The following is a 26,411-nucleotide window of genomic DNA, read 5'->3' as shown; positions in this document are numbered from 1 at the left end:
AGAAATTTTAAAATAATTAGAACTGCCATGACCTGATGGATGGACTGAGGATTTTTTTTTAAATAGTTAGAATTGAGTTGTTCAACTTTGAAAAAGATACCGATTTGTATACATCATCTGATAGAGCAGTGTTGGAAAAGTTCGCGATATTTCCCAAGGGAAAAGTTCGCGAGTCATAGTGAGTTTTCGCGGACTTTTCCATCACTGTGATAGAGATTCATTTTCTGAGCACAACGATATTTTTATCGATCCCGTAGACATTAATCTCGATTTTTTAATCAAGATTTAAATTTTTGATCATTGACATTAAATCTATTCGTTGGTAGCTCGCTCCCATACAAAGTCCAACCGACGGGTGCTTAGGTGGTGATTTTTGCTAATGTAATCGTACTTATTTAAAATAGTTCCAGTGTACCAAAATTGAAGAAATTTTGAATTTCGGTTCCATTTTTAATGCAGATAACGAATATATATTTACCTCAATACCCCTACACAACCCAAATGGGACATAATCTAAAAGAGCTTCGTTTTCTGAGCACAACGATATTTTTTTCAAACCCATAGAATTTCATCTCGATGCTTAAATCAAGATTTAAAGCAAAATCATAACTACACTGTTTGACACTAAACTAACAAATTGACTTCTCGCTCCCAACGTCCAACAGAGGGGCGCTAATATGATGATTTTTGCAAATGTAATCGCACTTATTTAAAATAGTTCCAATGCACCAAAATATTGGAAATGTTGGATATCAGTTCCATTTTAGGAGTAATTTTTAAATTTGACAAAATTAAAGAACCCAATTAAAAACAAAATAAAACTCCATCTTCCGATTCGACCAAACCGAACCGATACCGCTCTTTGTTGATGTTTTTGCGTCGAAACATTCAGCGCGGGCAGCCTGTCGCTGTCAAATCACAACAACACCATACAAAAGTCAGTCAAATTTTTCGCGAGCAGATCATCAGACGCACAGACACACGCGAAAGGTGGAAGACGTTCTTCGTCATCACCGTCATCGTCCGCAGCGCAGCATATAGAGAAAAACGCAAAGTGAAACTTTTTCCTGCCACACTCGCGAGTTCGGTTCGGTTTCAAGTGCTTTTTCGTGAAATTCCAGTGCCCCGTTCCGTGGCAGCTCATCAAAATGTCGATCACGTCACCCCGGTGGTGTTAGGTGCGGTGTTATCGAATGGAAGAAACTTCGGGAATAGAGCGTGATCAAGGTGTGAAGAGAAAATCCCGTAATATTTGGTGTTAAACAGGCACGGTTCTCTTGCACTATCCCACCCGCACCCCGCTGCATACCGTCGTACCGTTTGTGGGTTCCGCAGAAGAGTGCAACATTTTATTAGCTGGCAGCAGCACCCAGCAAGCTGTGTGTGTTGTGTTCAATTGGTGAAAATGTAGAAAAACAATCGCTTCCACTTGGATTTTCCGGAAGCTGGTGGCGTTAGAATAATCCGGAAAAGTCGAAAAATTGTCGTGATTTTCCACCTGCACTAGAAAGGCTATCAAAATGTTCACCAAAAAGTCCAGCATCGATTTGAAGAAATCGACGGCCAAGATCCAGGACAGCAAGAAAGATTCCACCGCTCGGTTGCGACACCTGAAGACCATCCTCGGTAAGTGTTTCGGTTCTGGACGATTGGGACCGGGTGGGTGTTCTGGGGGAAAATGTCCACATTTGGTGTGTGTGTGGGAGATTGTTTGGACGAAAGTGGACGAATTTACATATTGTGGTTCAGCGCACCCTTCCCTCCCTTGGGTTCGGTTCCGTCCCCACGAACCAGGCAGGCCCGTCTTGTCGTCGTGTTTTATGTTGTGTTGTGGCTGTGCCGTGGGGTTTTTCACTTTGGGGGGGATCTCACACATACACATGGGGAAAAATGATGCATGTGTACAACCGGAGACAGGGCTGCCATAAAGAGCAAATTGAAATCTGTTTTGACGTTAAATTCAAGCTGATTGTATCAAAATTTAATATTATTAATGTTAATGCAAAAATACTGATACAATATCAAATCGGTTGATGTAAATGTGTCCACAAATTCTGTGTTCATCGTACAACGTAATCACCGCGTTTCTCTTTGCACCATTTCATATTGGTCACCTTCACACGTTACCATAACTATTTGGATTAAATTGCATCTGCTTTTGGGATATGCATTTTGATCCAGCTTAGGAAACACGAGAAGGCGGGCTAACTACAGACTATGTTTTTTTTTTATTTTTCACATTATATTTCAATCAGTATTTGTAAAAACTTCACTAAATAAGGTCCCAACATTTAAATTGAGGAGCTCGGCTAGCTTGGTGGTGCCGCTTTTGCTTACTGAGTAGAAGATCGTGGGTTTACACACAAGCTCCTCCAAAAACAACACAATTAGTATGGTCGCATTGCCTGCTTAAGCGAATCCTAACCCATCCCTACCCAACTATCCAACTCCGTAGCATCCATGGTGGCGTTCCTTTCCCCGTAACGGAGAAGATGGGCGTGGCCGGAAATGGTGATTGTCATGTTTTTCCTGTTCTGAATTTTGATTGGAGAGCTATTCACTCCCAAATAGTTTACCTTAAGCAGAAGTGCGTTGAGAGTGCACTATGATCTGGGAGATGTACCGATGTCAATCCGGATGAGGAAGGCGTATGGTGGCATGCAAACGGCGGTGATACGGCTTTCAACAGTTGCAGCAACCAAGCTGTTGGAGAATGGCAAGATCAAGGCTGGGGTTGTGAGTGTGCTCGCTGAAAGCCACTCCTCGGGCTACCAAGCAACTGTAGCGATGCTTCAAGTGCAAGGCTTTCGGTCACCAGGCGAGGAGCTGTAATGGCCCTGACAGATCTGATCTGTGCAGGAAACGCGGGGAGAAAGGTCACATTGCAAGAGGCTGCACGAAGCAACCGAGGTGCATGCTCTGCAAAAAAGAGCACGGATACGATCATACGACGGGAGGCTTCAAATGCCCAGCATACAAAAAGGCGATGGCAGGCCAATAATAATGGAGGCAACCCAAATAAACCTCCATTGCGTCGACAGCAACTGCTCTGGCAAACAGAAACGAAATGCGACGTTGCAATCAGTGCGGAACCGTATCGAGTGTGCGAAGGATATACCTATAGCGACCATCAGGCGATCCGATATGGCATCGGCCAACGGAATACTGTGGCAGTACCGAGGGGGACGACTCTATCTACGATGCAGGAAAGATTGTGGTTTGCTGTGGCTAGCTGCGCGTACGCTGAGTAGATAGAAAGAGGATTGATGACGATTCTGAAGCTTTCCTGCAAAAAGATGATGCGCGATGTAAGTAGATGCGAGAAATGAAAGAAGATTTTTAGAAGATTGATTCGCTAGTGTGAGATTTTTCGAGCATCATTGAGATTTAGATGCGTCGCCGCCCTCGGTAAGTACGGAGGACGAGAATTTGCGACCGGAAGTGGAAGACGAAGGCTTTCGACAATGAACTTTTCCTTGAAGCACTCCGTGTTGGCAGGGGTTTCGCGGATCTGAACACAGACGAGCTGACAGAAATGTTAGTGAGAGCATGTGACACGATCATGCCGAGGAAATTCGAACCAAATAACAGACGGCGTTCAGCTTAGTAGTGGCAGTTAACATCCTCCGCGCTAGTTGTCTCTAGAGCCAGAAGACGTGTCCAGAGAGCAACAACAGCAAGAACGCAGGGCCAGGGCCTCACTTAAGCGAGAGATAAAGCAGAGTAATTCAAACTGTTTTAAGGAGCTGTGTCGAGACGCTGATGCTAACCCCTGGGGCAACGCATACCGTGTCGTGATCAAAGGTCCAACGATGCCCGCTGAAATGTGTTCAGAGAAGTTGAAAGTTATCGTAGAAGGACTTTTCGCGAAGCACAACCCGCCACCTAAATCTTACGGAGAGGAAGACGTCACCAACTAGAAACTCGTAGCAGTGGCGAACAGGTGAAGAAAGTCGGTTCGGATGGAATCCCCAATGTGGCGTTGAAGGCAGCGATCGAGGCGTGTCCGGACATGTTCAGGTTGGTGCTGCAGAAATGCCTGGACGAGGGTCATTTCCCTGACTTGTGGAAAATATAGCAATTAGTATATTATATGCCTGCTGGATACACTTGAAAAACTCTTGAAGTGGATCATCCTAAACAGTCTGACGAAATGCACGGAGAGGGAGCACGGAGTTCGGATTCCGGAAAGGGAGATCAACGGTGGACGCAATTCGGACAGTGGTCGAGAGAGCCGAGAAGGCGCCCAAACAGAAGCGGAGAGGAGGTCGGTATTGCGCCGTGATTGCGGTCATCGCCGAAGCGCTCCATAGAATTTGGGCTCCTGACTACCTGTGAAGGAACCGGGTACTGGTTTGCGAGACAGCCATACGACAAAGAACGATTAGGATCACAGCAGAAGTTCCACAATGCTCCAGTCTTGATCCAACGCTCTGGAATGGGATGTAACGGCGTGCTAACGCTGAAGCTAAGATCGTTGACTTTGCAGACGACGCCGTCTTGACGGTAACAGGCGAGACGCTGGAAGAAATGGAAATGTTGGTGTAGTAGGCCTAGATGTAGTAGGCCTTGCCTGACTGTCATAAGTTAGAGATTGATTCTTTATCCGACTACCAACCAAGATAGACATAATAAATAGTAGCTCTTAACAACAGCTTGTTTTACTTGTTGGCCTTGGTTACGGATATAACAATTGGCGACGAGAAATTTTTTGGAAGCACCTTGAACCTCGAAGCAAGAAACCTCATGTAAGAAAATGTCTGACGAGGATCTTCGGAACGCCATCCTGCAGCTAACGAATCTCATCACGAGGCAGCAGCAGCAGATTGAAAACCTGGAAAATCGGGGAAATCCGACTGCTGGCAGTGAGAAGATTATTGAGTCCTTGGCAACCGGGATCCAGGATTTCCAGTACGATCCGGACGGAGGAGTTTTCTTCGATGGCTGGTATGCGAGGTACGAGGATGTCTTTACAAAGGATGGCCAATCCCTGGATGACGCCGCTGCACGAGAAGTACGTCAACACCATTCTTCCCAAGCATCCCCGGGACTTCACCCTGGACGAAACCGTCACAGAACTGAAGAAACTGTTCGGTCGACAGAAGTCGGTTTTTCATTCCCGTTACCAGTGCCTCCAGTATGCAAAAAGTGACGCGGATGACTTCACATCGTATGCTGCCATGGTGAACAAACACTGTGAAGCGTTTCAGCTGTCGAAGCTCACACCGGACCAATTTAAAGCTCTCCGTTTCGTCTGTGGACTCCAATCGTCACGGGATGCGGACATACGAGCTAGGTTGATCTCGAAATTGGAAGCCGACGAAACCGCAGTCAACGAATTGGGAGAAGCCACCAGCAAGGTAACCCTGGAGAACCTCGTGGAAGAATGCCATCGCGTGGCCAATCTCAAGCAGGACACATTGATGGTGGAGAACAAAGAAGCACGCAACGTCAACATTGTTTCTCGCAACCAGAATAATCCTGCCTCAAAAAAGAACCAAAATGTGCCGAAAACGCCATGTTGGAAGTGTGGCGACCAGCACTATGTTCGTGAGTGTCCGTTCGCTTCGCACACCTGTTCAAGATGCAAGCAACACAAGGAAGGTTATTGCAACAGCAACAAGAATGCGCCGTCGAAACCGTTCAAACAGGCCAAATCCAAAGAGAACGTGAAGACAAAAAAGCATCTACACGGTTCGCAACATCGGAAGCAAGCAGAAGTTCATCCCGCCGAAGAAACATGGATCATCATTGGACAGCCACCCACTCAACCGACGAAAGAATCTGCAGTTACAGCTTCTGGTGGCAATCTCAACCTTCTCGCTGAGTTCCAGAACGAGATCAAGAATGTTACCAAGACTGGTAGCATTTTCATCTCAAGCAGCACTGAACTCAACGTTCTAGGAATCGAGACTATGGATCTGTTCGATTTGTGGTCTGTGCCGATAAGCAGCTTGGTCAACGTCGTACACCAACGTTCTGATCAGTTCACCAATCAACTCAAGCAACAGTTTCCGGAAGTTTTTCGAAGCACGCTGGGTAGATGCACAAAAGCGCAAGTGAAGTTGTACCTCAAGCCTGACGCACGTCCTGCATATTGCCCGAAACGACGCAGAACTTGAGAGGCTCCAGCAAAACGGTATAATTTCTCCAGTTCAATTCTCGGACTGGGCAGCACCAATAGTCGTTGTACGCAAGTCGGACAATGTATCAGTCCGTGTATGTGGCGATTATTCGACGGGGTTAAACAACGCGCTAGAATGTGACCATCATCCACTGCCTCATCCTGACGACCTCTTTGCGGAACTAGCTGGAGCACGTTACTTCACTCATCTCGATTTGTCTGACGCTTACCTACAGGTCGAGGTCGAGGAGGAATCGCGAAAGCTACTCACGGTCAACACGCATCGTGGACTGTTCCAGTATAACCGACTACCCCCCGGAGTCAAGTCGGCACCCGGCGCTTTCCAGCGCATCATCGACAGCATGGTGGCTGGCATCCCTGGAGTCAAGCCGTATTTGGACGACATCTTCATCGCTGGTCGCACCAAGCAGGAACACGATCGCAGTCTCTACGCTGTTCTCGAGCAGATCCGTGAGTATGGCTTTCACCTACGCCTCGAAAAATGTCGTTTCGCACTCTCCCAGTTCAAGTTTCTCGGACACATCGTGGATAAGGACGTTATTCGGTCTGACCCTTCAAAAACAGAAGCCATTTCCAAGATGCAGTCTCCGAAGGATGTCCAGCAACTCCGTTCCTACCTCGGTGCTGTCAACTACTATGGTAGATTCGTTAAGCAGATGAAGCAACTGTCCACCACAAAACGGACGTGCTATTGGTCAGTAGCTGTAAAGCGATGCAGTGGGCAGAAATCACCGTCGGGTAGCGCACCATAGCCTCGAAGCGTGTGTTGGAATACCTGGGAGTGATGATCGATGATCGGCTAATCTTCAACAGCCACGTTGAATATGCCTGTGAGAAGGCTTCGAAGGCTATCCAAGGGATAGCTTGAATCATGCCGAAAAACTCTGGTTCCAGCAGTAACAAGAGGCGTCGTCTCGTCGTCGATATTGAGGTATGGATGTCCAGCCTGGGTTGCAGCGCTGGAAACCAAGCAGAACCAAAGGAAATTGAGCAGTACGTTCCGGCGCATGACTATGCGAGTTGTGTCGGAAGTAGTGTGTATCGACATCACCCTGGTGGAGGATAGCGAGTGCTACAGGCGGAGAGAAGCCGGAACAGTACGGAAAGCGGTGAGAGCGGAGTCTTTGGTTAAGTGACAACAGGAGTGGAACGCGGCGGAGAACAGAAAACACGGAGAAGTCAAGTTCCATCTAACGCAGTTCCTGTCTGGCCACGGCTGCTTCAGGAAATACCTGCATCGGTTCGGACACGAAGCGTCACCGCTCTGTCCGGAGTGTTTCAACGTGGATGAAACGCCGCAGCATGTGGTCTTCGACTGTCCAAAGTTCTTTGCAGTCACGTAGATTATGTCGGAGCTTCAGCATGAATCTAGAGAGGAGCAGCGATCTAGCAACGACAGTTAGCGCTGAGAGTATGAGCTGGCTGGTAGGAATGTTCATCGATTTACAATCTTAAGTTTCGAAAGAAGATCGATTTAATAAATGATGCTGAATGTAGCTTCACATTTCCAAATGGTTGAAGATAAAGCCGTAGTCTGGCAACTCTGTTGCATTGATTTCTGCTGTAAGTGAATGCCACTTCCATGCTTATGTGTATTAGTAACAATTTGCGTACACTACTTCTAAACTTGAATGGAACTAAACTGCGATTGCACTGCCGTCGGGTCAATCGCCGAAAGGTAGTAGTCAGAATAAAACACTGAAAACTAGAACCACAACATTCCTTTGATGGTTGTTTCCTTATTGTTACACACTGCTCTACCTAGGTGGTGTTGGTGTGAGTTTCGCGTGGGGGAGGTTTACACAAAGAATAACATTGAAACACAAGAATAGAGTCAACCGAGAAGTAAGATAAAAAAAACTGCACAAGGAGAGTCTGCGTAATCGAGATGAAGCTACCAAAACAGAAAAAAAGTAAACAACCGAATGCATAGCACACATAGCGCGTTTGTTTACGATGCACTCTCTCTCTCTCTCTTGCTCTGCATTGAAAAATTCGCTTGCTGCCTGGATATGCAAATGTGTCCATTGTTGTATGCTGCTACCACCATCCTAACCAAGTAGGCCATTTGACCTATTTTGATCCGCTGTGGAAAAGTGTTGATCGACAGTTCTACCACTTCTACCGATCATTTCACAGATCATTTGCTTGGTTGCATGCGCTGGTTCCGAGCTTGAACCATTTAATAACCGTTTAACTTGAGCCATCAGAAATCCGACAAGTGCTACACTGATGGGGGAGCCACGAATTGTACAGTTAGATCTTCTTGCTACTGATTATTGAAAACCAGCCTACTACACAGTCTATATGCCTCTTTACTGCACATATCGTATGCTTCTTGAGGTTTTAAGTTTTAACGATTTCAAAGGTGGGCGCAGACAGAGGAAAAGTAGGCGCAATAATCGTAAGGAATGGAAGAATGTGAAATATGAGAGTTTGTTAGAGGTATAGTTAGAGTGTGGTGTGTTGATTCGTGTTAAAATTCAACGCAGGCATCGGGAAAAATATCGGTGGAAGGAATTTTTGCCGCGATGATGTCTGCAAACTGATTGGGTGTTAGATATTTACGCTGTCGTTTGATTGATTGCGTGTGGATTTGTGGAGTACCGACAACGTGTAAATTTGTTCAAACAAAGCGGGGAATTATGAACTAACTCAAAGTCGATACTTGAACAGAGCTTCGATAGCGATAATCAATCTTGACTGTAGGTTTGGTTGCGCGTCATTTGCGCTGAACGTCCGTTGGTTATGTAAACACGGAAGGCAAGGTCCGACTGGTTGGTCAATTTAACCCATTCAGGTTAACTGAAACGGAATTATTTGAGGTATAATTGATAGGAGGACCAAACCAAAGAGCACTGGCAGTACTTAGCACTTAGCACCTTCCTATGTAAAATTTCCATTACTGCCAAATGCCGGTCCAGTGTTGCCAACAAACTTAGTGTTCACCTGTGAAAACCTGTCGTTCTAACATGAAAGTTCATAGAACCGCCGCACAGTAGCTGGCCAAAAATATTTAACCACTCTAACTTGTCGCATATATATTTTTATTCAAGGATAAAACATTTTTTTGGTAAAAAAAAAGGTGGAGTCGTATTTTGGAGGGGGGTGGGTCATGTTATAATGATGTCTTTTTTTTAATTTGTAAGTCGTTAAGCATTTTGTAAATTTAGTTATCGTCAAAGGATGAAATGTTGGGAACAAATAATACTTTAAATATAAAATATAAAAAAACACTTACACCTGCGGTCAATAAAAAAGCACCAAAGGGCAAATTTTGTTAATGTAACCAAATTTGACATGCTGTAACTTTGTTCTGTTATGATCAATTGAACTGAAATTTGGCACAGAACCACAAATATGCTAAATTTAGCGCGAACAAAAGCCTTTTTGTAACTTTTTTGAAACTCCTGCCGGAAATTGACAATATGGTTAAAAATGCTTAAAATAATAGCATTTTTTAAATTAGAGATATTTCAAGATTCTCATTTTAAATTATTTTTCGTACACGCAAACTTCACCATAGTTTGGTTCTTCATAACAATTTCAGCTTAATTGATTATAACAAAACGAAATTAAATCATGTAAAAGTTGGCTAATTAAAATTAAAATCCGCCTATGGTGCTATTTTCTTGGCCGCAGGTGTAAACATTTATAAGAATATAAAAAATTGAAGATTTTTTTTTACGTTTTAAAATCAGTCTTTGTGAACTGAGTTCAGCAAAAAAAGAACAAGATATTTATATTTTGATTTTGAGATTTAAGGTGAAAATTAATGGAATCCACAAATGGCCGCTAATTTTTGGCGGCACAAATTTAAGAAACTAAAAGGATTTCGTGTGCCAAATTATAATCGCTCTTTTCCTGCACTAGAGCATACATGTCATTACAGTTTCATGCACGAAAACTTTGAAGTTTATGAGATTCGTGCCGCCAAAAACTCGAAGTGATAAGGCAAAATAAACAAAATGGCGGCCATTCATGGATTCCATCATCTTTTACCTTAAGAAAATGCTTATATTAAACCGAGTATTACACAGCAACAGCATATTTAACAATTCAAAAACAAAAACAAAACAACTAAAAAAAAAAACAAATGAAATTAAGGGGGTATTCCCAATCTTTTGCCTTTTTTCGGCCTGTTTTTCAATTAATTTTTTTTCAAGGAAAATGAATAGTAATGCGCCTAACTCTTTGGGATTCTTGTTTATTGAACATTAAAGTTTACAAATAAATTTTTTTCGACTTAAAAAGAGACATTATTGACGTCACAAAATGGCGGCAAACAGCAGACCCCTGTTCGCCGCAAACGCCTGGACGGGCGAAGACTTTTCTCTGGAACGGCTTCATCTGAAACAGATTTCGTGATGAAATTAATAATCTGCATAAGATTCTCTGGAGCTTCTCCCGTTGGCAGCAAAAAATCTTGCAAATTAACAAAATGGCGGTCATATGAAAAAACAGGCGATTTTTAGCCCGCTTTTTTGCAGCTTTAAGGTGCTTCAAACAATGTTAAATGTTAATATTTTTGGCTGAAAGTGGGAGAAGCTCCAAAAAATTTAATAAGGAACAAAATGCGCAAAGATTCAAGTCAATATCTCTTATAGTTTCTGAGAAAAATCTTCGCCCGATAAAAAAAATGTGGTTTCGAGAAAAACGCGTTTAAAGTTTTGACTTTAGTTAAAACCATTTGGAGGTTCTTACCATTAGTCAGCTATGCCTAGACACCGAATTCGCTGATCGGAAAACGGCTTGGGGGGATGAAAGTATATAGTCTAAAGTACAAAAAAACGTGAAAAAAAAAAGATCGGGAATACCCCCTTAAACGAAAAAAAAAATGTCATTCCGAATTTGAGAACACATTTTCTTGTTCACTAGAAACGTCTGTTTCATATGTTTCTTCCATCTCTAATTTTTCCAGCCGATCTTCGCTTTCTCGGATGAGATCCTCTGGGAGTAACATTTGAAATGTTTCTGTCGTCAATGCCTTTGACTTTTTTTTGCGGGATTTTTCTTAATCCTAAAAGAATATTTATTTACTTTCACGTATGATAATCATAACGTTGTTTGCCTGTGATTTCAGGATCAGAACTAAGCAGCAGTCTATTCAGTACATCCATGTTGCAAGCCTGTCTTGAGAACTTTCTGGAAAAATTTTGGCGGTATAATCTTAAATATTTGTTTCTCGATTCTATAGCTTCTTCTGACAGCTGCCCTATTGGTAGCAGTGCATGTTCTATAACAATGGTACTGTGGATTAAAATTTTATGCAGAGTTGGAGTCATTGGATACCACGGATACAGTCGAACGTATATCTCCGCTGTTTCTTGAGTAAATTTTCCAAATTTTTTCGTATCAATTTTAAAACCCGGTAGATCAAATTAAAATCAACACCTGTTATTTGAGCAGCGGTTTCCGGATCAGCAAAGAATCTTCGACTAGTGTTGCCATCATTCGAATTTCCAAAGCCTGGTTTTGGAAAATCCACAAGGAGTCCCAATGTCTGTCTGAAGTTTTCTTGAATGTGCTCTTTTCTTTCTTTGACGATTTCCTTTTCATTGCCAGTTAATCGCCATTTTTTGATCGGCAACTTGTAAGAAACATGTAAAATTGTCTCAAAAATACGAATCCTGGCATGAAGAATAGAGAATCCGAATTTAAGCGAATTTGTGTTGATTTCCTTTTTAACGCCAAGATTATTGAATTCCTTTGAACTTGCGCCACATAGGGGAATTTACGTATTCTCGTCAATCTAAGCAGCTTCCGCACTTCTATAAGCATTTTCTCAGTGTCACGACCACATATGACGTGTCTGTTTGTTTACATTCATCTGCTGCTAGCTATTCTATCCATTCCAATCAACAAAACTGTCCAAAACGGTTTGAAAACGTTTTTAACGCGCTCCAAACTTCTCAGGTGAGTGTGACTATTGTCGGCAGCCTCTTTTACTTCGGCAACCTTTCCGTTTAAACTGCGTGTTAACCAGCTGTTCTATTATCGGCAACTCGAAATCAGCCGTATTTTGATGTGCTTATGTTTCTTTTGAAGAAACACCTAGCATAACAGGTTTGCTCAGTCGTAAAAATGTATTAGGATTGAAGCTGAAAGACTAAGGAATCGTTTAAATACATTCAGCGAAGTATTTTAGTGAGAAAATACATCGAAATTAACGTTTAAATTGTGGTTGCCGAAAACAGTCGATGGCTGCCGAAGCCATCATTTACCCTATATAACATTTCATTGTTGATGTTGTTTCAGTTGCAGCATAACACACTTTCCCATCAACCATAGTGAGCATAAAAGTATGTCTAATAGTGAACTGCTTGCCATTTAATGCAACGTTTGTCGGACGTAGCGAATTAATTGCTTTTTCAATATATCTGATCTCTTCATTAATTACCTCAGATGATTCCTTGATAAACCTAATGCGGATTGGGCGACAGTAACGAGGTGAAGATGGAGTTGGGTTTTGCCAAACTATTTTTGCATTGGATCCACAAACTATTCTTAACGGTACAAACGAACTTTGGAACATACTCTTATCCTGGGACCTCGTATCAGAATCCATATCGTTTTCAAATTTTTGTTTGTATTGAGCTTGGTGTGACCCATCACATCCCCATTTGCAAATAAGAACAAGTGATCCACGTTCTTGTTCATCTAACGGTTCCAAAACTTCGTCCAAATATCGAAAGATGCGACTTGTAGTGAGATCCAGGTTGCTTTGTAATGTAATTTCTGCGTCTAATTATGCAGAAAAGGAAAACAAAAATTTCATATAATAAAACAAGATAGGGTAAATGTCGGCTTCGGCACTCATTGACTGTTTTCGGCAACCAAAATTTAAACGTTAATTTCACTATGTTTTCCCATCAACACACTTCCCTGAATGCATCCAAACGATTCTTTAGTCTTTCAGCTTCAATCTGATTGTATGTGTACGTCTGAGCAGTCCTGTTATGGCAGATTTTTATTCAAATGAAGCATACGTACTCTAAAATGGGGTTGATTTCAAGTTGCCGATAATAGAACAGCTGGTTAACACGCAGTTCTAATGGGAAGGTTGCCGAAGAAAACGAGGCTGCCGACAATAGTCACACTCACCTGAGAAGTTTGGAGCGTTGTAAAAACGCTTTCAAACAGTTTTGAAGAATTCTGTCGATTAAAATGGATAGAGAAGCAAGCAGCAGATGAATGTAAACCAACAGACACGTCATATATCCGGAGTGATTTAAGATTTGGGCGTAATTGCATTTGTAAACAAACACGTCAATCACCGATTTCTCACAAATAAAAGCTCAAACTCGAAAAGTAATAATACTATGAGGAAGAGGAATGATTCCTCTATCATTTGGTATAGTTTGTTTGTGAGATTAAGCTTTTATTCAAGAGAAATCAGTGATTGACGTGTTTGTTTACAAAAGCATTTACGCCCAAATCTCAGATCACTCCGGATATGTGCGTGACGCTGAGAAAATGCTAATAGAAGTGTGGACACTGCTTAGATTGACGAGAATACGTAAATTCCCCTATACCAACAAACTCACCTGTTTCAGTGACAGTATATTCTTCTTTTGCTGGGTAGCATTCACGTTTTGCTTTTTGGATCAAACTGTAGCATGGATACAAAGTTTTATTGGTGTTACGAATAATTTCATATTGTTTGCGTGTAAGATCAGCCTCGACAAACATGGCTAGAGCTTGGAGTGGAGATAACCGATTTGCAGCTTTTTTCGGATTCCTGTAAAATGCTTGCCTGTATTTGGTAGCCCGCTTAGGTGAAGCCATAATATCTCCTAAAACTTTAGAAGCATCTTTCTTTTCAGATGAGTATAACGCTATACGAGTAGCGTAGCTCAGTTCAGCAGGACTAACGGTTCTTCTCAAACCTTCTGTTTTTCTTCTTTTACAGCGTTCACTTGATTCATCGAAAGATATTTGAGGACGACCGGGTCGTTTCAGTGGTCGTGGAATCTCAAATGTACCTTGTAACCAATCATTGTTATCATGCAGGAACTTATCGACCTTCCTGGAAGCAGACATCCATCTTTGCTTGAATTGTGTTTTCAATTTTACAATCTTTAGCGTCAATGCGCGTCTTTCTTCTTCCGAATAATCATAAAAATTCAATAGATAGTTCTCTATATATATCAATTTCGAATTAAAATCCAGCTCCTGTCCTTGCATTTTGTCAAACAAGTGGCGACGAGAAAACATGTTTATACCAGATGAGCCTACGATAATGATGCAAATAATTAACTTGGAACATATTGATTTTTATTTTATAATGGATGATTTCTGGTTTATTTTAGGCTCATGCACCATTTCACTTGAACATGTGACAAGAAGGAACCATAATACCCTTTATCTGGTTCTTGTTGAATCCAATTCGATCCAGTGGTTGCTGAGAAGCACGTTGCCAAAAATTGTGACACACACACACACACACACACACACACACACACACACACACACACACACACACACACACACACACACACACACACACACACACACACACACACACACACACACACAAACACACAAACGCGTGCGCACCTGGTGCAAATATGAAACAAGAAAGAACTTGCTTAAAAATATACCTGAAAGGCAGCCCATGACCCCCCCGTCCCCCCGCCCCTCCCTCTCACAAAACAAGGCCTTGACCGTCTAGGTTACCGCCATACAATGAATGAAAATGTCGATAACTGCATTTGTGTCCATTTTTGATAAATTTACCTATATGGACACGTCATCTTCATTTTCCAATTTCTCGAAAGATCGCAAATAATCGCAGCTAAATTTTTGCTATAATCTACTATACACATGTACATATAATGCCTCATATACGACTTCACAGGATACTACAGGATAAGCCAACTTTTTTATCACAATATATTTATTTTATAGTTTAAATAACACTTAAAGACAAGATTTTCATAAACTGCTTCTACGAAGTCAACACTAATAGAAATAAGCTGATGTCATGTGGAATGAATATTCCAATACCTGCTTGATCACTATCCATTTTTGCAAATTAATATGATTATCCCAACAACAAGTAGAGACACGAAAACAATGGCACTGTGGAACGATTTTTTCTAACAAGTTTGAACTGATGCCACAACGCGGTCAGTTTAGAAAGAGAAATAATGAGTACAGGGCATTGTTACCCTACTTCTGAAGTATACAATGCATGCATTCAGAATTTGTTTTGGCTTATTTTGAGAAATCGACTTTTGGCCAGCTAGCGTAGAACAAATACCCCTCCGTGCGCCGATTCGTGCTGAGTTTGAAACGTGAAACAAAGCTAAAATGAGTTTAAAAACTTCCAAATGGTCACAAAAATACTGAATTCGTATTTAATAATTGTAAATAATTAAATTAAATGAAGACCACCCTAATCAATATTTTCATAAAATGAGGAACCGTTTAATTATAAATAACTTCTACAAATACACCAGCACCATGAAATGAACATAGACGGAGTAAATATTTGTTTCCGCTAATTTGCCGTTTCGGACCACAGTGCATTGTGCATTGCGCTAGATCTGAAAAATTCTGAACAAGATTTCATAAAATTAAGTGATGTACTAGCCTACTGTAGTCTGCCGTGGTTGATCAGTTTACTATTAGATTCCATTTGATCTTATTCCACAAATTTATTACATGAACTAAATTTAATCCAGTTCTTTTCTCTCTTCCAGAACACGTCGACAGCGAAGAGGCGAAGAACCTTTTCGAAGCCAACTACAGCCATGTGTACTACATCCTGTACGACACGTTCGTCCAAGCCGAGACTAACCTACGCCAGCGAGGTAAGAAATCAGATACCCATGATTCTCAAAACCCCTCCCATACCAAATCTTCACCAAACGTGTAGCCCCCCCTAGTAGTACAATCAGCTTTCAATGTCAAGTCCAGTGAGCGCCCACACTCGATGTAGACCGAAAATATCGGTGTCATAACTAAGCTACCACCACCCACTCTCCATAACAACCTCAACCATCACCGTTCGACTGAAGTTTGACTTCTTAGAAACAACCGATCACACATTTCACACATCCTAATACTTCAGCTTCAGCACTGAAAGGTGACGGTCGTTGTGATGGTAAACAGAAAATCAATTACGTCTTTCTACTCTTTCCTTCCCGTCGTTGCTGTGTTGCTCACGCTGTTGCTAATTGCTGGGGATCTCTTGCTTTGACTAAATTGATATTGGTGACGAATGGATGATCAATCGTAAATTTTGATTCACACCTTTTCGCTGATTTTTCCACCTCATTACTATGCACAACAGAACTGTCGTTCCATATCGGTAAGTGTGTGCAGAATGTTTGAATTCGATTTCAGTTTATTCTTGGTTTTCCGAATCCAATTTTGATTTGCCGATTGTTTTGCAATTTTTGCCGTTTGACACATCTCTCATGATTGCACAATTTTACCATGTTTCATCAGAAAATCTCACGAATCAGTTGGAAGCTTAATTTTTGAATGCGTTTGAAAGCGACATCTATGATCGAGCAACTCGGTTCTTCTTGCATGCAAACTTGTACGGAAGTGACTCACCGCGAATATGAATTGCTTTTTACACTTTTAATTGGCCCGGCTTTGAGCATGTAATCTAAAGTTGATATGTATCATTTAACAATATAATCCGCACTGTTCCGTTAAGCTGGCGAACTGACTTCATGGTGATGAGAGCGCCTCTTGTGGCAAAAACGCTACTAATGCATTTATTCACCTACACGAGGGGTGAACTCAGTATTAATTTGCGAATTCGTTTTAAATGATCGTGTCGTGGTTTCTGTTCAGTGTCAACTAGGACAAGCCTTACTAATTTTTATGTGAAAAATGGCAATGCAATTAAGAGACACATTGTATTCTCTATTCGTGTAATAGAATATTTTCATCGCACCCCTCGATTGTAGTTAAATTTTTGTTATTTACCTTTTTCGACACTAGGTGGCGTAATAAGCAGTATTTTTTGGGTCGCCATTGAGATATTTGGAAGCGGTAAGAGTGGGTTATATTGTTAATATAATATATTTGCTAACACAGCACTACCTTCCCTGATCATTGCATTCACTGCATGCCACAACTTGACGCCCTCAAAAGCAAAATGATCACTGAATTTCCAACACTCCTGCAAACCATTTTGCTTTTGAGGAAACGGTCCTTAAAACTACTTCTCACCCAAACGTCCATCTCTCCCAGTTCACAAAACCCATCGCGAAGAACTGGACGGGTCGCTGTGGTTGCTGAGTAAGATCCTGACCCTGCTGCCGGAGCTGATCGCCCGTCGCTGGCAGGTCCACTCGCTGGGTCGCATCCTAGCCAAACTGCTCCACTATGGCAACAGTGTCAAGCTGCGCCGGGAGGGTGTCCGATACTTTCTCCTATGGTATCAAGCCCTCGGTGACAATGCTCCGCCCTTTGTCGACGGAATGTTCACCGAACTGGTCCCCGGGTTGACCGTTCCCCAGAAAGGCAAAGCAGGCCCTACGCTGTCCGACTCGGAATACGTTGCCACCAACGATATCCTGAACCATCCTAACATGAAAGGCGAACTCGGCGGGTCGGTATTCCACGACACCGGAGCTCATCCGGTCAAGTCGCCGGAGATTCAACCGCTGATCCCTCCCAGCTCCAGCGAACGTACGGCAGCTCCCGACCCGAGGGATGGTCTGGAAATCCTACTGGACTGCATGGTCCAGTCCAGCGGATGTCTGAAGTGGCGAGACAACAACCCCCAGAAGCACGTCCGCACCCTGAATTTCCTACTGACCAAGTTCCGGGAACAGTACCTTCCAGTATTCTGCCCCAACTTCGACTACTCCACTTCGATCTACGAACCCAAACTGGACCTACCGGCGATGCGAAACATCTCCAAGCGAGAAGAAGTGATGAGTTCATGCATCGTAGTCCTGGTCATCTGGATCGCCAAGTACACCCACGAAAGGCACGCCAGTTCCAAGCTGGACAACCTGCAAATCGACGAAGAAGTCGTTGGAGAAAACGCTTCACTCCTGTCCAACCTCCGTCACATGGGCTACACCCAGACGCAGTTGGTTCGGGACGTTCTGTACTCCAGCCGGGAGACAATCAACTTCGTACACGAGATCTACCGGCAGGCATTCCTGATGTCCTTTACCTCCAAGAGTCAGATTGAAGCCATGCGGATTGCAATTTCCGTCTATCGGGATTGGATGAGCACGATTCCGCCTCCGCCGTTCCTGCTGGAACCGGACACTAGCGAATCGTCACTCTCCGGAAGCGCGCTGGACGTTCAGCAGCCGGGTGCGAGGCCAACCAGTCAACGGCTCCGGACCGATTCCTATCTGGGGGCGATCTCCAAGGAAAACGTGATGATCCGAGCCGGATTGCAGAACGTCCTGCAAGTGTTCGTAACGAATGCGGTCAACGTGTTTATGGTAAACACGGCTCATTTGAACATCCATTTCCAATCGAAGACCAACAGCGATGGGTTCGCAACGCCCTTGGACGAGCAGACAGACATCTGCAAGCGAGTGTTGAACATCTACCGAACAATGGTCATGAAAACGCGGATGGAGGCGAAAACGTGGGAACAACTACTATTGGTACTGCTGCAGGTAAGTTCCTTCACTCTGAACAAAAATCATTTCAGCATTCAACACTGGACTTTTTCCTTCTAGGTAACTTCCGTCATCCTTCAGAATTCCCAGCCGAACGCCAAGAAGAACAATCTAGGCGGTCGACTTGCTCAACCCATCTTCCAAACCCTCATCGTCACCTGGATCCGCGCCCACACGAACGTCGTCGTAAACCCCGGCCTTTGGGATAAATTTCTCAAAGTACTATCTTCGCTAACTCACCGGGAAGAATTGATCGTCGAGTGGGACAAAACCATGCAAACTCTGACGCGGGTCCTAGCTCGGCAGGTTTACAACATAAACCTCTCGGATCTTCCGTTGGATCGACTGGCCGAACAGAAGGGTAAACGAAAGCGCGGAACGCCTTCCAACTGGACCCAGAACTCGACGATCAGTCAGGGTGACAAGCCGGACAACATCATCGCGCAGTGCATCAATAATGGAAAATCGTCCGCCGATGAAGCGGCAGGGGAAGATGCTAGAGTTCATGGACCGGGTCACGCGGTTAGATCCATCCCGGGAACGCCTTCCCTCAATCGAAGCTACAGCGAAGGTAGCTTGGCTCCATTCCGGAAATCCCGCAATCGTCGAAGAATCCGCAATAAACATCAAGTGCAGAATTCGCACCAGCACGTATCCGCCCTCCCGATGGCAGTCGAACACTCGTTGAACCGCATGATTTCGAACGTTTCCGGCGGAGGGTTAAGTATCAGCAATGAGAACCTCGATCTTTCCAGGTTTTCGCAATGCGACGAATCGCTTGTAATGGGCGTTCCTACTCTGCGGAGAGCTCTGTCCTTGGATTCGATCCGACCTTCACCGGGGAAGAACAGGGGAAACGACACCGATAGCTACAGATGTGGATCGCGCAGCCCATCACCTACGGCATCTAGCGGAATTGAAAGTGGCTCAATCAAGGATTCACCGATGCAGATTGACGTGCTCACTGCTGATAGCTCCAGTATCGATACGCAAGACGAAAACAGTTCTTTATCGGCTGACAGAAGATCGATCCTGGCCGGCGGAACGGCTCGCGGTTGGCTACCGGATGTTGCGGCGGTTATGTGGAGAAGAATGCTCGGTGCTTTGGGCGATGTCAACAAGATCCTGAACCCGAAGTTGCATGCGCAAGTTTTCCAATACCTGGTTAACATGACGGAAAGCTTGATAAAAATCCGGATGAATCAAGGAATCTCACCGGATGGCCAACCGATTCCTATGCCGTTGAATCTCGTTCCGCCAATCGCTCTGGTAGCTCCCTGGTGCTACGGAGCACTTACACTAGATGGCCAATACAGTCAGGGGAAGCTCTACGCTATGCAGTTGCTTTGCACGATCGTCAAAAGTGGAGCTTCGCTAGGAAATAACCAACTTCCGTTGTTCTATCACGCTCTTCATCAAGCCCTCTCCGGAGAGGATCGTGCAATGGCATACACCGCGCTAAGATATCTCGGTGGACCTAGATTCCTTAGTTTGCTCCTTCCCGGCCACAGTCTCCTGCTTCTTGATTTAGTACATGCCTCAACCATTGTCCTGACATCTTCCGAAACTGGATCACATGCTCCCAGAGCACACGTTGCTGGTCTTCTCGGTTCCCTTCTCTGTTTTCCCAAAACCTCCCTGCCCGGGCCGGTCCTACAACCTTCCGAACCCAATATCGACCTTATGGAATGTCCGGATCTCCAGGAGCACGTTCTGAACATAGTGCTCCGCTGTGCTCGTCGTGAACCCACAGCCAAAGCACGATCAATCGCCATTTCATCTCTCGGTCAGTGGGTCCTTCAAAACCTCACCAATCCGTCCGCCTCACAACCGCAAGCAGCCACTGCCGAGCCTACTTTCAAGCAGCGCATCCCTCTGCACCATTCCAGCGCAGCTTCCCATTGCGTTCGCGAAGAGCTGCCCATCAATCCACGTATCCGCGAAGCCTTTCAAGTGATCCTGCAAGCACTTCAGTTCAAACACCGAACCATAGCACGACTCGCGTCGGACACTCTGAAGCTTTGCGCCGAACAGGGTCATCGAATCGAACGAATAGATCGTCTGCCCCAGCTCATCATCGACACCATCTGTCTGTCTCTCGAAATCCAGAACGTTCCTCACCCCAAAGAATCCGACAAAACCGTACTGACATCGTTGCTCCTGACGCTCGGCGAATTCTGCATGTCCTTCTCGGTGGAAACCCTTCAACGACCGAAGAGTTCCGAATCTGACGAAGCGCTGATCCAGGTGGTGTTCAAAGTCCTGCACAAGATCGCTATGGGCATCCACAACGGTGAACGGATCAAGCTGTTCACGACGGACGAAGACTTCGATATGACCATTACCGTAGACGACGTACGGGAGCAGAGCTCACCGATGGAACCCACTTACCAGACGTCCGAGTCGATCGCCAACTGCCAATCGGCGATTCGGCTCTGTGCCAAAACCGTGGCAATGCATTTAATCACCAATTTGGGTCACTTCCCAATGGGCATCGGAGCAACCAGACTCAGTTCACTGGTTGATGAACAGGACGATTTGACAGGCGGCAGTACGACTACGCTGCAGCGAGAGAACTCCGTTGTGAGTAATCGCGATTCTTTGGAGTTGGGAGCCTCTCAAGTGTTGGTTTCGCCAAATTTGCAACTGCTGATGCTGAGTCCGGAGCTAGTGGCCAGCTTTATTGAGTTATCTGCGCTCAAATTACCTGGAGGCGGAGCCACCGCTGGGCTTATCACCGCAAACAGACAGGTTCGATTGTTGCTCCGAGATTTGAATGGTAAAGCATGTTGGGATGCATCGATCTTGTACAAAGAGCCAAGTCCAACGGGCGAAGATACCAGCAGACAGCTGAAAGACAATTCGCCATCTGATGAAAAGCATAACTCTACATTCCAATTCCGAAGTGGTGGCAACGGATCGTCGCGGATGTTCGCCGGTGCTGCCGCTTCCCTTGATCCCATGATGTCTACCGTGGGCCTTCCGATGGCTCCTCTGCGACATACTCTCAGACATCGACCTGTTCATCAGTTACCCGTCGCCAAGGACTTGGCTCCCGACTTGGACCAACTGGACGACCTTCTGCAATACATCGGCTATACGAGTCCCGAGTGTCTGGACGTAAATGGTTCCTTATTGAATACGGCTGGTCCGTCACCTCTGGGTCCCCCCCTGGAAGCACAAACTATTTCCATAATCCTGAATCAACGAGCTATCGAAACCGAGTACATCGCTCGGCAAAATGCTGCGGTTGGTAATTTCGGAGAATCTCCGGCCTACAGCTTCGGTGGTTCCGTCGGTTACACGTCCTTCATTGATGACAATGCTCCGCCGGCTGCTGTGGGATCCAGCGGAACACTTGTGACCAACAGGTTCAACGCTTTCCAGTCCGGAAGCGACCGAACAGGCACGTCAACCGGCGGCAGCTCCCATCTCGATACGAAACCATTCCAGTTCGGGCGGATCCTGTTCAGTCAACTTGGCTTGGCCGGCTGGGAACGTCGGAAGCGAACGCATCTGCTGCAGCGTACTGATAAGCTGCTTCGGGAGCTACGCAATTTGGACAACCAAAAATGTCGCGAAACGCACAAAATGGCTGTGATCTACGTCGCCAACGGACAGGAGGATAAGAACAGTATTCTGCGCAATTCCTGCGGTAGTAGTACTTATGAGATGTTTGTCTCGGCTCTGGGCTGGGAAGTGGAACTGGAGTCACACAATGGGTTCCTGGGTGGACTACCGCGGCAGGGTTGTGGTCAAACGGCTCCGTACTATGCGACGCCCTTCCTGGAGGTGATCTTTCACGTATCGACCCGGATGCCAACTGATACTCCGGAGACAATTTTAAACAAGACCCGGCACTTGGGCAATGACGAGGTGCATATTGTTTGGAGTGAGCATAACCGAGACTACCGGAGGGACATCCTGCCGACGGAGTTCTGTGATGTGCTGATCGTGATCTATCCGTTGAAGAGCGGTCTGTTCAGGGTGACGGTCAGCAAGAAGCCGGATGTTTCGTGGTTTGGCCCGCTGTCCGACGAGGTGGTAGTAGGAGGATCGTGCCTAGCCAGCTTGGTGCGGGCTTCGGCGATCAACGCGAGCCGTGCGAAGAGGACCGCGCTGTCACTGTATCAGCAGTAGTAAGTTTGATGACGGAAGATTTTTTGGAAGTTGTGATGGATTTGTTTGTTTGTTTTTTTTTAGTTATGAGGAGCGTAACCGCTCTCTGGAAACGGTAGCGGGGCGTCACAAGGAGAACAACACCTTCGAGGACTTTACGGCGAGGATATTCAGTCCGATACCATCGCAGGGCACGGTTACCGGCGGGATGATCATCGGTGGTGGATCGACGACTGGTAGCGCTCCGCTGGCGGCGGCTCTTATCGATCATCACAGCCGGACGATGTCGAAGAGTAAGTAGAGAGCTGCATGGTGTTTGGGAATGGGAATAAGTTTTTTTTTCGGAGGTGACTGGAAGTTAGTGGGTGGTAAGTGTGGATTTCTAGAGAAGGTTGTCCTATACATTTTCCGCAGATCCTTGCCTAGGATTCTGTAAGTCGTAACACACTCGAACTCGGTTCTTTGGAATCCTGGAGGATTCTAACGAACTTCTTGGGTATACTGAAAATTTTTCAAGGCAAATAATCTCAGAGGATTATCTAGTGTAGTTGGTCATCTACGAATTCAAGATAACGACTTCCGGTCTCTGAAAATGTGTCAAATATCCTACAATATGAAGGGTCGAAAATGGATGGCCAACGTCACTCTGGACTCCTTTGCCTAGATTTTTTCTGAAGTACTCTGACCTTATTTTTGTAGATAAGCGGCTGTTTAGAGTGCCTCCCCTTGCGCGGACAATCGTTCGGACAATTGTTTTCTGAAATTCGTATGGACCGTAGACCAGAGCATTAATGATTAGGTTCCTCAATGAATAATTAATTTGCCTATGCTTAAAATTTGATATTCTATGATTAATGAATATTATTCCATGTTTTTTTCGACGCACCATTTCAGGCTGCAAAAAGCTCTCTCCTTTTACTATTTTACATAAAATGACGCGAGCTTTTTGAAATCTGAAATGATGCGTCGATGAAAACTGAGGGGATTAAAAGGAAAGGGGTGTAAGTGACTTTGATCGATTCTCTTCACCGACTTTCTCTTTCGTTAATAATTCAGCTGCAAACACATTTCTTGATTCGCGTAATAAGAACCTCCTTCATCAAACTATGTGGCAGAAATAGCACAGCTTTATAAACAGAGCTGTGACTATCAAAAGAGAAAGTCGATGAAGAGAATCGATCAAAGTCACTTACACCCTTTCCTTCTAACCCCCTCAACTGGGATTGAATTTTTCGAAAATGCAGCAAAGTAAATTGTACCTTAATGAATATGATTAATGATTAAAAACTATTCTGGAATTTTTGGGTTTCGGGACAAAAGGTCAAAAGGGAAAAAGGACAAAAGATCGATAGATAAAAGTTCGAAGGAAAAAAGGTTTTCGCCAAAACCAACGTTGGTCAAAAGTTTGGTCGAAAGTAAGAAAGTTCGAAAAGCTAAAAGCTGATGTATATATTCAGCCATTCCATGGAAATGGTCACCCTAATGACAAAATAAAAAAATATATATGGCTCAAATATGTTGCGATAAGGAACAAAACTACCAATTTCTGAGAACCACTACATATATCGTTTTGCTATGGAATGGCTGCTTATTCTGAATCTGATTTTCAATGCCATCAATCAAATTCTCAAAAATGAAATATGATTTTATACTGTTTTCCCTTCTTTGAAATCTATTTGTTCTTTAACATTTGGTTTTCAGATGACTTGTCAGAGCTTTAATTTTATACGTCACCCTTCAATCTTATCAAAACAAAACACATATTCTCCCCTTCAACTTCTCAATGCAGCTTGGATCCACCACCCGGAAATGGTAGCCACGGCCCGCGAGGTCACCCAGCAAACGGTCATGGCATCCAGCGGCAGCTCACTGGATCAGCCTTCGCCACGTCCATTGCGAAAACTCCACCACACGTTCAAACCGACCACCACGAAGCAACCCAAGGTGACGGCCGTTACGACGGGGCCCACCGTTGGTGCCGGTGGTTTGCCGCCTCTTGGACTTCACCACTATCCTTCTACGCCTCCGGACAGCCCCACCCTACCCGGTCGCACCAAGTTCAAATGAGACTGGTGGTAGCTCCTGGCCAGTACCAGTAGCAGCGAGGAAGACCTGTACAGTCCGGACAGTTCGGATCACCAGCGGCAGCAGCAGCAACAGCAGCACCATCCCCACCACCATCAGTATCAACCGGTGCGGGGCGCCATGGAAAAGGTGGGTATTTCCGGCTGCTTCTGCGGCAAGTGAATCGCGCGCATTGTAGCTTTAAACACAGAAAGGAAATCAAAAATCAAGTATCAAAACTAAACACACGATTGTGAGATGAATGCGTCCATTTAATTTTACTATTATTACCTTTAGTTCTTTACTATTTAACATTATTGAAACTGATTTTTTTTTGTCCCGTTTATGTTTGATTTTATGACCCATCTTTTAAGTTTCGTTGTATTTAATTTAACCTATATATTTGACGCGTTACAAAGAGAAGTTTATATACCTAACATCCTTTTGGTTAGATGGTAGCTAGCTTAAAGGGGAAACACAATATTCTACGAATAAAGTTCTTGCACACTCCAAAATAATAAAAAAAAGTACTCCACTTTGAAAAGTATTGTAGAGGTTATGTAATGTGTATAAGGTTAAGCCGGAATTTTGATGATCGAAGGGCGGCGGATTCACCCTTTTTCCGTCCCGGATTGTATTCGACGTATTTATTGCTTGAGGCAACTGTTTTCCGTTCTTTTTCCCTCCCTCTGATCGTTATTTATTAATACAATTTAACAAGTGAATGCAACAAAAGCCCACAAACTGACGTTAAACCTTTTCTAATTGAAGTAAATTTAACATAATTAAAACACGTAATTTAGGGTTATTAATATATATGAAAAAAAGAAAACTTATTTAATTGAAAATGAAACAAAGAAACGGTGACTGGAAGATTTACAGCTGTTTAGTAGTAGGTATGAGTATTTTTTGATAGAAATCTTTGACACGGAAGTACGAGCTCGAATGGAGGGTTATTTAAGTAGCCACGTTATGACAAAACAGGAAGGACAGAAGAACTGCAAGTGTTTTTTGCTTTCGTTTTTAGCCCCTCCTCCCCCTGGCGCTGATAGAGGAACAGCAGCAGCTAAAATTCCCTGAGTTATATTTTACAGACTAATCGCGTTCGATGAGAAAAAAAAACTGTTCGATAATTTATTAACATTCAGAAGAGAAGCAAAGAAAAAACATTAACTTAATAAAGAAGCAAGTGATTATGCTGCTAAATCAAATGACCCAGTGCTGTTTTTGTCTTTGTATTTTTGCAGGTCGCATCGAGCATGGAAAGAAAGCCCATTCAAACGATGATGACAATCTGGAGTGAGGTATCACAAGTGTCCTGGAAGGTAAGTGTTGATTTTTGAAACTGAAACCCCTTCATGAGGTTAAGTAGGGTAACAATCCTGTTTTCTTTGGCGCTATTAAGTCCCAACAAAATCTTTACACCAACCTTCAACTTAGTGTTCTTTGAGCACTTCCACAGTCGT

The 26,411-nt window shown here is 44.1% G+C and overlaps 1 protein-coding gene across 2 annotated transcripts; it reads left to right on the top strand.

The window, feature by feature from the left end:
* Positions 1–979: 979 nt before the first annotated feature.
* On the top strand, positions 980–26,159 carry LOC135707913 (probable Rho GTPase-activating protein CG5521). Of its 2 annotated transcripts, XM_065229831.1 has the most exons (7): positions 980–1,626; positions 15,853–15,963; positions 16,446–16,463; positions 17,363–18,759; positions 18,823–22,901; positions 22,966–23,174; positions 24,671–26,159. In XM_065229831.1, the coding sequence occupies exons 1-7, from the start codon at positions 1,521–1,523 to the stop codon at positions 24,946–24,948; spliced, it is 6,198 nt and encodes a 2,065-aa protein (XP_065085903.1). In that variant the 5' UTR covers positions 980–1,520; the 3' UTR covers positions 24,949–26,159. The 2 variants fall into 2 exon arrangements, with proteins under 2 accessions (XP_065085903.1, XP_065085904.1); XM_065229832.1 differs by lacking the exon at positions 16,446–16,463.
* The last annotated feature ends 252 nt before the right edge of the window (positions 26,160–26,411 follow it).

The sequence above is a fragment of the Ochlerotatus camptorhynchus genome, unplaced genomic scaffold (genome assembly GCF_037179485.1).
Source record: "Ochlerotatus camptorhynchus isolate MF236.1 unplaced genomic scaffold, CSIRO-AGI_Acam_v1.1 ptg000323l, whole genome shotgun sequence".
Taxonomy (NCBI): Eukaryota; Metazoa; Arthropoda; class Insecta; order Diptera; family Culicidae; genus Ochlerotatus; species Ochlerotatus camptorhynchus.
This window is presented reverse-complemented; position numbering and strand designations above follow the sequence as displayed.